This window comes from Geotrypetes seraphini, chromosome 13 (genome assembly GCF_902459505.1).
Source record: "Geotrypetes seraphini chromosome 13, aGeoSer1.1, whole genome shotgun sequence".
NCBI classification, from domain to species: domain Eukaryota; kingdom Metazoa; phylum Chordata; class Amphibia; order Gymnophiona; family Dermophiidae; genus Geotrypetes; species Geotrypetes seraphini.
Window position 1 is genome coordinate 71,344,538 of NC_047096.1, and position 15,356 is coordinate 71,359,893.

A 15,356-nucleotide genomic window follows, 5' to 3' on the forward strand; every position below is an offset into this window, starting at 1 on the left:
AGAGTCAAAGACAGACTTCTCGGCTCTGCGGAAAACTGAGAACTGAGGAGACGCGCCCTACACTGGGCGGAAGGCACTCGCACATGAGCGGTGCGGTCTACTCTAAACTTCTAGTTTCTTCAAGCAAGTCTGCTTGTGATGTTTCCACATCCGGGCTCCGTTGGTGACGTCACCCATATGTGAGAATAGGTTGCCTGCTTGTCCTGGGATAATTTATGTTAGAAGCCCAGTCCGTTATCAAGCTAGGTTTTCTGATCACTTAACCTTACAAATTTTTTACATAAAGTAAATAACCCATACCATACAAAACCAAATCATATGTAGCCTTTTTTTTGGTCCAAATATCTTTAAATTTCCAACTATAACAAAAAATAGCTTTAACTCCTGCCAGGCTGATCCTACGTCCTCCCAAGAGAGCCCAGAACGGGTTTACAATACATATGCTATTGGTAAAAGGGTTAATTTAAAATGCTGCTTGACTGTATGACTTATGAACTAATGTATATAATTTAAAGATTATCTGTGTTCTTTTTGTTAACTATTAATGATGTTACAGTCATATTTTTTAGCTCTTTACAATATTCTAGCTTCGGTATTGCTTGATGCAGTTAAAGGTCTAAAATAAACAACATTAAAGCAGGGGTTAATCCTGACGTCATAAACCTTGTCCCTAAACAAGAAAAAGGAGGAAGGAAAATGCCAGTAGTAACCCAGCCCAGTCCAGATTTAGGTGTATCAAACAGGACGCTGAAGCTGAGCCAGGGGGAAGGGCGGGAAGAGCATGTAACAGCGCGAGTCTAGAAGGGCCAGCAGGGAAACCAGTGAGCCAGTCAATGAGCGCGAAATCAGCAACAGAACCCGGACAGCGAGCGCGAGGTCCAAGATCCGAGGAGGTGAGTTTGTACGAGGCCAAGTAGAAGGCTAGCGCGTGGAGGGGGGAAAGGACGAACACGAGGCGCGAGGCTGCGCAGGCGCTGAAAGAGCTGGGACCTTTCACTTTTTTTCATGGTAGGCTCTGAGAAGAGGATGCTCTTGGTTCCGCCTGCTTGCGGCGGCCCTTCCCCTAGAGCCCAGCTATGGAGCCTGAGGAGCAGTTGGTCGATGCGACGGTTAAGTCCCAGGGCAGCAAGGAACAGGAGATTGGGGAGGACAGCGAAATCATAAACGAGGAACTGGAAGAGGAGAAACAGGTAAAGGGCAGCAGGTGATGGTGTGTGATACACCAATGGTGTCACTATCATGGGATGTGTACATGCACATATACTGATGGCATCATACGTGCCTTGAGGATCTACTGCAGGGGTGTCCAATGTCGGTCCTGGAGGGCCGCAATCCAGTCGGGTTTTCAGGATTTCCCCAATGAATATGCATGAGATCTATTAGCATACAATGAAAGCAGTGCATGCAAATAGACCTCATGTATATTCATTGGGGAAATCCTGAAAACCCGACTGGACTGCGGCCCTCGAGGACCGACATTGGACACCCCTGATCTACTGGTTTATCATATGTGTGTACTAGCACACAGCATACGGTTAGTGTCATTAAATGTATTGAAGGTAGTGATGGGCACATGCATGATATACATGTATTTTTAACTTACTGACAACCATGTGCTTCAGCCACTAGAGAACACAACTGGGAGCATTGTTTTATAAAGTGCATTGTTTTATAAAGTAAATAGCAAACAGAAACATGGCTGTAGATAAAGGGCAAATGGCGCATCCAGACTGCTCATCCACTATCTCCTCTCCTTAAGAGACCCCCATCCCTTGTATCTTTCCCACGTTTTCTTTAATTCAGACAGTCTTTTGTCTCCACCACCTCTACTGGGGAACTATTCCACACATCTACCACACTTTCTGTATGAAAACTACACACACAGTATTCTTAAATGGGGCTTCACCAGAGACCTGTCCAATGGCATTATCATGTCTTTTTTCCTGCTGGCCTTTCCTCTCGCTAATCACCCAAGCGTCTTTCTGGCATTGACTGTCGCCTTTTCTATTTTGATAGCTATGTTTTGTTTTATTGTTATTATGTATATTTTATTACGAGCCGCTTAGGCCTTTATGCATATTATAAATATTTTAAATAAATAAAATAAAATATTCTAAGATCATCAGATATGATCACCCCTAAGTCAGAAATGAATGAATAGTTCAGGCCCTTGTTTCTACAGTGATCCAGAGCCTCTAGGTCTGTGTCACATTGTTATGGGCTCACCTGTGTTTCAGTGTTTATTAGTGTCCAGGGTGCAGCCGTTAAACTTCCTTTCCAGGCTGTATTTCTATATGGGAAGGTGCTCTAATAGGTGAGAAAGGAGATAACTATTTATAATCCAGGATTGGTCTGTGTTTGGTACAGGTCCTTGATGAAGTCATTGTGCCCAAGGAAAAACAATCTTCATCTACTCAGGAAATGTAAGTACTTGTAGAGATAGCTGCGTTACTTGAGAATGGACCAGAGTGGGTGGTAGGATGAAGAGGCAAATTGGAGCAGAAGAAAGTTGGTGGGGTGAGGTCATGTTAGAAGCAGTGGAGTGATTGCCAAACATTTTAAAATCATAGTTACAATCATTAAGGTTCTTGTTTTTAAATCTGAGTGGAGGAGTAGCTTAATGGTTACTGCAGTGGCCTGCAAACATGTAAACCTGAGGAGCTGGGTTCAATTCCCACTGCAGTTCCTTGTGACTCCATTGCTGCAGGTACAAAAAAAAGGTATCAGTATGTAATATGTAACCTCAGAAAAGCAGTATATCAAGTCCCTTTCTATGCATAGACCTATTTACATTTAAAGTTTCTAGAAGCCCTTCCTACTTTCTTTCTGCATAGCAGATGGATTATAAAACTTCTTAATCTTTTTTTGTTCCTTCATCAGTTTAACTAATCAGTGAAATCCTTGCGCCCTTCCTAAATCATGTACCCACTAGAGACTACTGGCAGTTATATATGGTGCTGTAAGATGCTAACTGCTAACATGTCGCTAAAATTACAGTACTACACAGTTACACTACCAGTAACTTACTCCTGGATGAATTCTGCACTACTGCTCAATGCAGAATTTGCGCAGAATTCCCCCTCCCCTCCCCCCAGAATTTGGCCAGCTGCTGTTATCAAAGAATTTTAAAGCATCAGGGCTCCTCGCCAGTTCCTTTTTTTTGTTTTTCCCAATTTCTTCTCTCGGCATCTTTCTCGTGCAGAGAATGGCTCAGGTTTAGGCACAGCAATGCTTTCTGTTTGAGCCTTGCAGTGCTTGTAGTCTCTCGCTATTCTCGTGAGAGGAGTGCTTAACTGGATAAAGTCCAGGCACTGCATGGATGTAGCACACTGAGAGCCTGAATCTGAGCCATTCCATAGGCTAAAGAGACTTGTTGCAGAGGGAGGAAAACAGATGAACTGCTGAATAGAGTTACTGGATTTTTTTGAAACAAAAAAGAGGACATGTGGTCCTGCCCCCAGCCCCACCCTGTTCCAGCCCAGCCCCCCCCCAAAATCTCATCTAACATAACACCAGATTTCTAGACCGCATAACCATAAGTTCTATGCAGTTTACAAAAAGATACAATGGGAAGTGATAGGTCAGAAATTTTAAGAAAAGGAAAATTTTCTGTTATTTTCTGGATTGTTCATAAGAAATTTTGAAAAAAGAAAAGTTGTTTTCTAAATTGTTCGTAAGAAGAAGATGTAAGTAATAAATGTCGAAAATCTCTATCGTGATATGCTGCTTGATATGCAAGCATATGGTCAAAATATTTCTTACTTTTGCATCCTTTAACTGATGGAAAGACGAAAAGAGCGTGTGACTTTCTGCTATTCTTGTGAGATGCTATAAAAAAAATGTGATATGATGGAACTGATCCAAAAGCAACTTTGTGACACAGACATCCCAACTTGAAAACAACTCGGGCCTCCACAGGTAGCCAATGCAACTCACGATAAAGTGGAGTCACGTGGTCGTATATCTTCAGATCATAAATTAGTCTGACTGCGGTATTCTGTATTAGTTTAAGTCTAGCCATATTTTTCCTGATACTTGAAAGATAAACGATATTATAATAGTCAAGAAGGCTTAACAGTAAGGATTGAACAAGAATTTTAAAGACAGAAATTTCAAAGTATGGTCTGATAACATGTAATTTCCAGAGTGTAATATCCCTTATGAATCACAGCATTAATCAGATTCTTTAAGGTCAGATGTCGATCAAAAACTCCGCCTAATATTTTAATTATTGGGCATATGGTATAAGATGATGAATTTATCTTAATTGATGGTTCAATATAGTTCTTTTGTGAGGATGCAAAAAAGAATTTGGTCTTATCTTGATTTAATTTCAACTTAAATTCCTGCATCCAAGCATCCATTAGATTCAGCATGGACTCAACAATTTGTGTACTGTTGGATAAAACTGTGCTGCATGGGATTGATAAATGTGATATCATCTGCATAGCTAAACAGTTTCACGCCCAAGGAAGAAAGATAAATGTTAAACAATGTAGGAGAAAGTGGAGTACTCTGGGGAACTCCACAGGGGTTCTTCCAGGTATTAGATAGTAAATTTTTAAATCTGATTTGGTATAATCTTGATTCAAGAAACCCTTTGAACCATGAAAGAACTTTCCCTTGAATTCCTAACGCGTCAAAACTTCGAATAATTTAGAGTGGTCCACCAAATCAAATGCACTACTCAGATCAAATTGGAGAACCAGAGCAGCGATACCCCTATTTAATAGACTATTAAGATAGTCTTGTAGTGCGGCCAGAACTATCTCGGTACTAAAGTTAGATCTAAAGCCTGATTGAGACTCATGTAGTAAAGAGTATTGCTCTAAGTATTTGGTTAGTTGAAGTTGGATCAGTCCCTCCATGATCATTACAAGAAAAGGAATAGATGCCACCAGTCTGTAATTTGATTGTATTTTTGATTAGTGGTGTAATAATTATATTACCTTCCTCTAATGGAAACTTTCCCTTATCCAGAGAGTCAGATAACCATTCAAACATTTTTAACTTAAAGCTTGAAGATGCATTAATCATGAGATTTGTAGGACAAGAATCTAAGAACTTGGAGACATGTGACAGGGGTCTTGTGACAAGAAAGGAGGGGGGAATGCCTCAGCATTCTGTCACAAAGTGCTAACACTTTCCTTGCTTAATGAGGGGAGAGAGAATGGGAATAATTCATAATTCTTTTTCAGGGGCTCATAATCAGTGTGCTGATCTCGCCCTGTTTCAGAATGGCAGAATAGTGTCCCTACATTTCCCCTTACTTAACTATTTTAAGGGCTTACAGAGGTGAGGCAAATCTGCTCGGGATAATTTGCGATATGGACTGATGCATAAAGCAAACATGGAAGGCAGGCATTGAATACCACAACAGAGAGTAATCCTTAACAGTAATCAAAAGACCTATTTTAATGAGTAGACTGAAAAATGACTGGAACCACTGGCCAGACCATAGAGCATCTCACCACTCTGGTAAGTTATCTTGACGCATATTAGAGGCCAATTCATGTAATCTATGGCTGCTCAGTTGTCTAACACAGCTGTCTGTATTTCATGTTGTTCTTAATTTAGCAAGCTAAATGTGTGTGAGGTATGATTAATGTTTTTTGCCAATGCAGAAGCTAATCGGGGTAAAGTTTTTAAATTATATAATGCTAACCCAGGTACACCAACTAAACATAAGAACATAAGCCGTGCCTCTGCTGGGTCACACCTGAGGTCCATCATGCCCAGCAGTCCGCTCACGCGGCGGCCCATCAGGTCCAGGACCTGTATACTAGCCCTCTATCTATATCCTTCTATCCCCTTTTCCTTCAGAAAATTGTCCAATCCCTTCTTGAATTCCAATACCGTACCCTGTCCTATCATTCCCTCTGGCAGCACGTTCCAGGTGTCCACCACCCGTTGGGTGAAGAAGAACTTCCTAACATTGGTTCTGAGTCTGTCCCCTTTTAATTTTTCGGAATGCCCTCTTGTTCTTGTAGTTGTCGAAAGTTTGAAGAATCTGTCCCTCTCCACTTTCTCTATGCCCTTCGTGATCTTATAAGTCTCTATCATATCCCCTCTAAGTCTCTGCTTCTCCTGCGAAAAAAGCCCTAGTCTCTCTAATCTTTCAGCGTATGAAAGGTTTTCCATACCTCTTATCAAACACGTTGCTCTCTTCTGAACCCTCTCGAGTATCGCCATATCCTTGTTTAGGTACGGTGACCAATATTGGATGCAGTACTCCAGATGCGGGTGCACCATCGCCCGATACAACGGCAGGATAACTTCTTTCGTTCTGCTTGTAATACCCTTCTTGATTATTCCTAGCATTCTATTTGCTTTCTTAGCAGCCGCTGCGCATTGTGCCGATGGCTTCATTGTCATGTTCACTGTTACCCCCAAGTCCCTTTCTTGGGAACTCTCACTCAATAACAGCCCTCCCATTGAGTAGATATACCTCGGGTTTCTGTTTCTTACGTGTAAGACTTTGCATTTCTCTACATTGAACTTCATCTGCCATCTCGTCGCCCATTCCCCTAGTTTGTTTAGGTCCCTTTGTAAATCTTCGCAGTCCTCTTTAGTCCTAGCCCCATTGAATAGCTTGGTGTCATCTGTGAATTTTATTACTTCGCTCTTCGTCCCCCATTTCTAGATCATTTATAAATACATTGACTAGCAGTGGTCCAAGCACTGACCCCTGCAGAACACCACTCGTGACCTTCCTCCAGTCCGAGTATTGGCCCTTCACTCCTACCCTCTGCTTTCTGCCCGCCAACCAATTCCTGATCCATCTTTGTACGTCTCCTTCCACCCCATGGTTGTTTAGTTTCCGAAGTAGGCGTTCATGGGGTACCTTGTCAAAGGCTTTTTGGAAGTCTAAGTATACAATGTCTATGGGGTCCCCTTTGTCCATCCGTTTGTTAATTCCTTCGAAGAAGTGCAATAAGTTCGTCAGGCACGATCTTCCCTTGCAGAAGCTATGTTGGCTTGATTTCATAAGTTTATGCCTCTCTAAATGCTCCTCGATTCTATCTTTTATTAGCTCTTCCGCCATTTTCCCCAGAACCGAGGTCAGACTTACCAGTCTGTAGTTCCTCGGGTCACCTTTTGATCCCTTTTTAAAGATGGGCGTAACATTGGCTATCTTCCAATCCTCCGGGATCACGCCTGTTTTCAGGGATAGATTACAAACCTGCTGTAGTAGTTCCGCTATTTCCTCCTTTAGTTCTTTCAATATTCTAGGGTGGATTCCGTCCAGGCCCGGCGATTTGTCAGATTTTAATTTTTCTATCTGCCTGTGTACGTCCTCAAGGCTTACTTCCATGGATATTAATTTCTCTGCTTGGTCTCCTTTGAAGATTTGTTCAGGTTCCGGTATGTTGGATGTGTTTTCTTTTTTAAATACTGACGAAAAGAACATTGTTTAGTCTTTCCGCCACTTCTTTCTCCTCCTTCACCATTCCCTTCCTATCTCCGTCATCCAGTGGTCCCACCTTCTCCCTAGCCGGCTGCTTCCCTTTAACATATCTGAAGAACGGTTTGAAATTTCATGCTTCCCTGGCTAGCCTCTCTTCATATTCTCTTTTTGCTTTTCTAACCATATGGTGACATTCTTTTTGATACTTCCTGTGTTCATTCCAGTTCTCCTCGGTTTTGCCCTTTTTCCATTTCTTGAATGAATTCTTCTTATCCCCTATCACTTTCTTCACTTCTTTAGTTATCCACGCTGGGTCTTTTGTTCGGCTCTTTTTGCACCCTTTTCTGAATCTGGGGATATACCGATTTTTGCGCCTCGCTTACCGTGTCCTTGAATAAAGGCCAGGCTTGCTCTACAGTCTGCCATTTCTTTGTGTTGTTCCTTTACCATTACCCTCATTGCTTCATAGTTTCCTTTCTTGAAGTTAAAAGTTGTCGCTGTGGTTCACTTTCCCTTTGGTATTCCTACTTCAACTTTGTTTGAACTTGATCATGTTATGATCGCTGTTTCCTAACGGTCCCACTACTTCCACGTCCTTTGCAGGTCCTCTTAGCCCATTAAGGATTAGATCCAGAGTGGCATTTCCTCTCGTCAGTTCTCTGACAAGCTGATCCGTGAAGCAGTCCTGTATAGCTTCAAGGAATCCGGTTTCCCTAGCACATTTTGAGTTTCCAAGACTCCAGTCTATTCTGGGATAGTTGAAGTCTCCCATAATGATCGTGTTACCGTTTTTGCATTCCTGTTTCATCTCAGCTTCCATTTCTTCATCGGTAGTTTTGTTTTGCCCAGGTGGACGATAGTACAGGCCCATCTTTATCTCGGGCCCTTTCCTTCCCGGTATTTTAACCCATAGCGATTCCAATTTGTTGGTCATCGCTGCTGTGTTCACTCTGGTCGAGTGCATGCTTTCTTTTATGTATAGAGCTATTCCTCCTCCTTTCTGCCCTGACCTGTCCTCGCGATAGAGTTTGTACCCTGGCAGTGCTATGTCCCATTTGTTTTCTTCATTCTACCATGTTTCGGAGACCCCAATGATGTCTAGGTTCTAAGTTTTGACCATGACTTCTAGTTCCCCCATTTTTCTCCTTAGGCTCCTTGCATTAGTATATATGCAATTTAAGTCCTTGTAATTTTTTGTCTTCATTTCCTTTACCTGTGCTGCGATCTTTATTTTCTTCTCCTGTGCTACAATCCTCTTATCCTCCTCCTCTGGTTCAATCTGCTCCTGTGTTTTACCCGTTGTTTCTTCCCAGCATTTTTCCCTCGTAGTATCTTCACAGGATACCTTTTCCCGAATCGTTGACACTTGGTCGACTGTCTGTTTTCCCCTTCTTCTTAGTTTAAAGCCTGTTCTATTCCTCTCTTGACGTTGTTTGCCAGAAGTCTAGGTCCCACCGCGCTCAGGTGTAGTCCATCTCTCCTGAAGAGCTTGCTCTTGCCCCAAAACGTTGTCCAGTTCCTCACGAAGTTGAACCCCTCCTCCTCACACCATCTCCTCATCCATGCATTTATTGATTGTAGTTCTGTCTGCCTCTTCACATTTGCCCTCGGTACTGGTAGGATCTCTGAAAACGCTATCTTTTGAGTCCTCATTTTCAAATTCCTTCCCAGAATCTTGAACTGTTCTATCAGTGCACTTCTGCAGTAGTCCCTCCTGCTGACATCATTTGTCCCGATGTGGATCATTACTGCAATCTCTTCCGTCTCTGCTCCTTCTAGGATCTTTCCAATTTTGTCCACGATGTCCTTTGTTCTCGCTCCTGGGAGGCAGGTCACCAGTCGATCTTCTCTCCCACCTGCTATGTGGCTGTCCACTTGCCTGAGGATTGAGTCTCCCACTAGGATCGCGGACTTCCCCTTCTTCAGTTTTCACTCCGGTGGCAGGTCTATGTCCTCGGAGTGCTTCACTGCTTCTTCTTCTATGTCCTCGGTGTGCTTAGCTGCTTCTTTTTCTGGGCATCGACTAGACCATTTCTCCTCTTCCTGCAGTATTCCTCTGTGGGTATCTTCTTTGGAGTCATCTTCTACTTGTACTCCCTTCCATGTTGGTGTGTCTTCATCTTTCCTCTGATGTTCTTGTTCTTCCACGCTTCTCCTGTAGGCCTCCTCAATGAATACCTTGAGTTCTCTAACTTCTTCCTCAATGTGTCTCCCTCTCATGAAGTCCTCCGCTGTCCTGAGTGGGTCTTCTGTGATATAGAGTCCTTCCAGTTCATGAATCCGGTCCTTCAGTTGCTTGACTTCCCTCTTCAAGCTTTTCAGCTCCTGACACTGACCGCATACATATGACTGCCTCCCCGAGGTGAGGTAGTCATACATATGACAGTCTGTGCAGAACACTGGAAAGCTCATCTTCTGGATTCCCTCAGCTTCCATTGCTGTCTGCCTTTCTGGAGTACTCTCTTTTCTTTTGCTGGTTCCTTTTTGCTTGTGTGAATGTGTGTTCTCTTCTGTGCCTGCTGCTTGCTACTTCCTTATTCCCTAGTTATATGTTTCTCCCTGTATCCACTCCTAATGTGCCGCGTTTGTCTAGTGTCGACTAGTGTTGTGGTGTCCTGTGTTGGTTGGTGTTCCTAAACTTAAGATAGCAGTTTGAGTGTGTCCTGCTGTTGTTACGTATATATGTGCACTTGTTTGGTTGTTTGTTGGCTTTCTTACCTTGATTGCCCCTCCTTGGTGTACTTGGGTGTGGTGACTCAGCCAAAAGATAATTTTAGCTTTTGAGAGCAAGTTAACACTACAATAACACTAGTCAGTTAAGGCATAACTATCAGAGGTGATAGAGACAGAGCGTCTTTCAGCATGGGGTATTATTGTGTGTTAAATTAGCAGGTAGGACAAGGTGAGCATTAAGATATGAAATATTTACAAAATTCAAACAGTTCCATAAAGCTAGTCCACTGTTAATTCAATTTCTAGTACAATTTTGTACCCTAGCACATGACAGATTTTTATGATTTGCTACTACGGGGGTATAAATGGTCATGGCATCCCAGGGAAATTTTGTGGCTACTTTTCCCCATGATGTAAACATGGTATATGATACTTCATCTTCAGTCATAAAATTTGTTAGTAGTGCCTCTGGAAGTTTCAAAATCTAAAGTGTTGGTAGTAATGTCTTATTTTTGTATACACATTTCAAGTATAACGACACACCCACAATTCACGCACCTAATCAAACACATTCTCTCATACATAGTCTGGGGCCCCAAACACGTCACACGCATATCTATCACATATCCAATAATTACTGCTAAGGTGCATTTATTATAATCAAAAATGTGAGTCCCTATATCTTCCTAAGCCAGACTGAAAGGTCTGGCATTAATTAGCGTTCCCTAGTAGATATGCGAGTCATATAAAAAAATCCCTAAATGTCCCTAAAATAAGAGAACCTCAAGATTACTTTCCCTATACCCAGAAGTGCCGGGCATAGTAACCTAGAATTAAATGCATTAAGATGAAGAAGAAATGTCTAGTGCAAACCCTAAAAAGCCCAAATATATGCATAATATGTACAGTTAACTCATGTGAAGGTGATACAAGCAATGAATACACACAAGACAGAGTTTGTCTTCTTTGAGTGTGGTGCAAGGGCCAAGTTCTCAAATTAAATTTAAATCGTTAAAAGAACTTGTGATGTGTCGGTAAATAATCAAAAATGTAAATCACTGCCACAGGTGGGACAGGCCTATTACCTGCGACAGGTGTTACAGTACATAAAAATATGGGATAAACAAAGAGTTCTTTTCTGAGAACAATGCATGAGACAATAATAAAGAAATAATACAACAGCTAACAGAATATCATAATGGGCCTATGAGATTACGCAGTAAAGCACAATTATATAATTCTTTAGTTTCCGAGACTGGAACAGGTGGCTTGTCTGTGGCTGCGCGTGCTGGTCGCATGTGTCTGCTCGGCACCCAAACCGAACCTGTAGGAGTTGAGACAGCGGCATAACCCCTTCCCCAGGTTATTATTTTTTGAAAATGTGTCCTAGGCTGTTTTTTTACTTTGGACGACTTGCGACTTAATAACTCCTTCACTCTTTCTAGAAGGCTTCAATAAATTGCCTCAGATTTCAAGACATCTCTCCGCACCCCGTTTGTCTTCTTCCTGCACATGTTGAGCGAATAGGCATCATGGTTAAGAACCTCTGTTTTAAATAAACAAATATTTGTTCCAAGAATGATATAAGTAATTAGTATAGCCTGAGCAGCTGAAGAATAGATTCCAGGAAGAAGATTTTTAAACGCAAGTTGGCCAGAGTAATATGCATAATAATATTCCAGAAATGTGTAAAAATAAAGAACTATTTCCCACTTTTATGAAGCTGCGTTAGCATTTTTTATCACTGGCCGCAGCAGTAAAAGCTCCGACGCTCATAGAATTCCTATGAGTGTTGAAATTTTACTGTCGAAGCTGGAGATAAAAAATGCTAACGCAGCTTCATAAAAGGGGGGGGGTATATTTCACGTTAACGTTATGCTATGTGTTGACTTATATTCCACTAACGGCCTGTTTTACAAAGCCGTGCTAGCGGTTGCGCTACGCTAACGGCCTCAAAGCCCATAGAGATTTAAAGGGCTTCGGGGCTGTTGCCGTGCGGCAGCCGCTAGTGCGGCTTTGTAAAAGAGGCCGTAAGTCTTTGCATAGAAAAAATCTTAAACAGGTTACAATTTAGCATATAGCATTACAAATAGCTTATATACTTACAAAGATTGGACAGAAATTTGTTACATCTGTGACTACAAAAGAGGTAATGGAGAAGAGGCAAGAAACAGAAAGATAGGTAGTGCTGCTTTAATATTTTAATTAGGGAAGCAATTTGTTTCTAGTGGAATTTAGTTATAAATGTAAGATAACGGACGTATCCAGAAGGGCTAGGCATTAAGAAATCTTCACATGAGGTCCCTAGCTGCAGCTTCCCCTCTAGGTCTCCTGTCTCTTGGTATTTTTTTTCCATTGCCAGTTCCCAGTTCCAGGAGGGAGCTCTTATAACTGAATCCTTAACTGTGTACTTATTTCAGTGGTAGAATCATGAACTACAAGTTCTACACTGCTGACCAGACAGGTCGCCTTCCTGGAACTGGTTAACTTGACAGCTCTGCGTAGACACTTTTTGTTGATGTTCAGTGTTTCTTTTTTTTATCCAATTTCTTTCCACAGTCATGAGAAGTTTCCGAAGCCCCTGGAAAGTACAGTAAACCTCGTCCTCTCCCTCGCTCCCAAGCAGATTGCAGGTACTGGGACTGTGGTGGGTTTGATGGGAGGAAGAGAGCATCCACCAAAGAGCATGCAGCTTGCAGCTTTCATCTGTTTGCATTTAGCATGTGTATATGAATAATATACATTTTTGTGCATGCGTGTGCCATGTATATGTCTCTATGAATGTATGCATTTTACTTTTCCTTGGCTTGTTTTCCATGGACTTCTTTGGGCTTTCAGCTAAATTTAACTGGCTCTATTGCAGTGATTATTAACCTTCTTTGGGTCACGGACCCTTTTTTAGAATCTGATGAAAGCTATGGACCCCCTTCCCCAGAAATATTCACATAAACACAACTTTGCATGCAAAGAATCAAATGCACTTTATTTATTGAGATTTGATTGTCTCATACATATATGACATACACAAAGTATTATAAAACATTAAAATAAACAATCTAAAAAAACCAAACACTCCTTTTTATGCAAAAAATAATGGCCACTCATTATAATTTAGAAATACAATCCTCATGTGAAAATTAAAACAGATCTATTACTACTACATCTACTTTCATCTGCAAGAAAAATCAACAGTACTGGGCTGTGAATATATATGTTATATGTGTATATATATGTTATCCCAGGACAAGCAGGCAGGTATTCTCACTAGTGGGTGATGTCATCCGACAGAGCCCCGATTCGGACGACTCACAAGCATGTCTTGCTTGAAGAAACTCAGAAGTTTCGAGATGCCCGCACCGCGCATGCGCCAGTGCCTTCCCGCCCGATGGTCCGGGCGTGTCTCCTCAGTTCTTTTTCTTCCGCGGAGCTGAGAAGTTTACTTCAATTCTGCGCCCATTGAATCTGTTTTTTTGCCTTCTTTTTGCCGCGGGTTGGGTCTTTTTTGGCTCTTCCGTGCATTTATTTCTTTCTTTGATTTCTTTTTTAAAAAAATAAAAAAAATAAAAAATTTTTTCTTCCGACATCGGGTCGGCCGCGTGGCTGGGGCCCTGTGCCTTCGACCTTGCGGCGGAGCTTTTCCGGCCTATGTCCCGGCCGATCACCGGTTTTAAAAAGTGTAGCAAGTGCCAGCGCGCGATTTCGCTCACGGTCCCGCATCGACGCTGCTTACAGTGTATGGGTCCGGATCACTTTCCGAAATCGTGCCGGCCTTGCTCCACTCTGACGGCGCAAGCGTTTAAGCGCCGCTGTCTGCTGTGGGAGTCCATGTTCAAGATGGAAGCTTCGTTGGATCCTTCAGCTTCTACATCGACTGGTGCTTCGACTCCATCGGCGAAGCCCTCTGCCTCCCCAGCTGCTTCGGGCCTTCTGAAACCGGCATCGTTCACGCCAGTTTTGGCCTCGACCTCGGCGCCGGTGCCTTCCTCCGTCTCCTCGTAGCAGGTATCGACCCCTACAGTTCCACCGGTGGTGCTTAAAGTGCCGAAGGCTGCCAAGCAGAAGCACGCGGCACCGAAAGAGCGCGGAGACCGAGCGGAAGGGCCCCCTTTTGGTGCGGATCCCTCCATATCGGCTTCGTTGCGGTCCATTCTGGAGGCTCAGTTTGTGGAACTCATGACCACCATGGGACCCCGGCTGATTGCCTCGATCCAGGGTGACCTCCCAGTTCCAGTTCCGAGGGGCGGGCCGCCCCCTCCGCCTCCGCCACGCCGTTCGGCCTCGTTGCTCGGCGAGGAGGAACGGCGGGCGGTGTCCGGGTCCTCGAGGCGATCCTCGGTTAGTGCCATGCCTCCCTTGGAACCGATTCCCTCGAGGAAGGCCTCCCTTGGTGATATGCCTCCCTTGGAGCCTATCCCCTCGAGAAAAGCTTCGCTTAGCGACTTGCCTCCCTTGGAGCCTATTACCCCGCCCCATGACTCAGTGTGGCATCCTCCTTCGAGGCCTCCCAGTCCTGGGCATAGCAGGAAGCAGGACGAGTTCTTCTGAACCCCCTATCAAGCCTGGACGGCTTTGGGAGAGGCACCGACTCTTCCGCCTCTCCGTTCGACGGCCCAAGGGTGGGAAGTTCAGTTTTAAATAAGTTGGCTTCATAATAATTTCTCCCTGTGGTAAAAACTTTCCAATGTAGAACTTGTGCGATTAGCTAGTTGGGAGGCAGGGGTAGGGAGGATCCTTTATTGAGAAGGTTGCTTTGGTTATAAGAGTACAGACCTCCTGTGACTGTGTTCCTTTGGTTTGATTGTTCTAATCCTGGGAGAGCTTCTTTAGGAGGGGGAACTAGAATCGTGTGTTGGGGTGAGGGTAAGTTTAATTTAGATAAGTGTTTTTCCTAAGTGTTTTTGTCTTCAAATGATTTTAAGATAGCAAGCTATATCGTGTATGGATAATGTTATCTAGTAACAGGTTGTTCAATAACTTTGACAAGCCTTTACAGTAAATAGAACTTTATCTAGTTTGCTGTTACAAAATACGAATGAGACAAGATTTGTAATTTTGTATACTCTGTTTAATTAGAATTTCTACAAAACAACTTAAAATATTCCATGTTCCTTATTATACATTTGTATGTTGATACTCTTTAATAAAAAGATTTAAAGTAAGATGAATTTTCAACTGAAAACTTCAATATTCCTCATTAGTTTACCAGGTAGGAGAGTCGCCTACCTGACTAACTAGTGCTGACTTAGTCTCCACAGGATATTCAGTAGCTGAATAT

General features: G+C 42.8%; 1 protein-coding gene across 1 annotated transcript in view; it reads left to right on the forward strand.

Moving 5' to 3' along the window:
• The first annotated feature begins 740 nt into the window (after positions 1-740).
• The window catches only part of LOC117347901 (EF-hand calcium-binding domain-containing protein 3-like), a 43,762-nt gene continuing 29,146 nt past the window's right edge, over positions 741-15,356 (forward strand). Inside the window, exons 1-4 of the mRNA XM_033919407.1 lie at positions 741-893; positions 1,013-1,190; positions 2,368-2,423; positions 12,641-12,714. Coding sequence (XP_033775298.1) covers positions 1,077-1,190; positions 2,368-2,423; positions 12,641-12,714 — 244 coding nt within the window. The 5' untranslated portion in view covers positions 741-893; positions 1,013-1,076. The remainder of the gene's footprint in view (positions 894-1,012; positions 1,191-2,367; positions 2,424-12,640; positions 12,715-15,356) is intronic.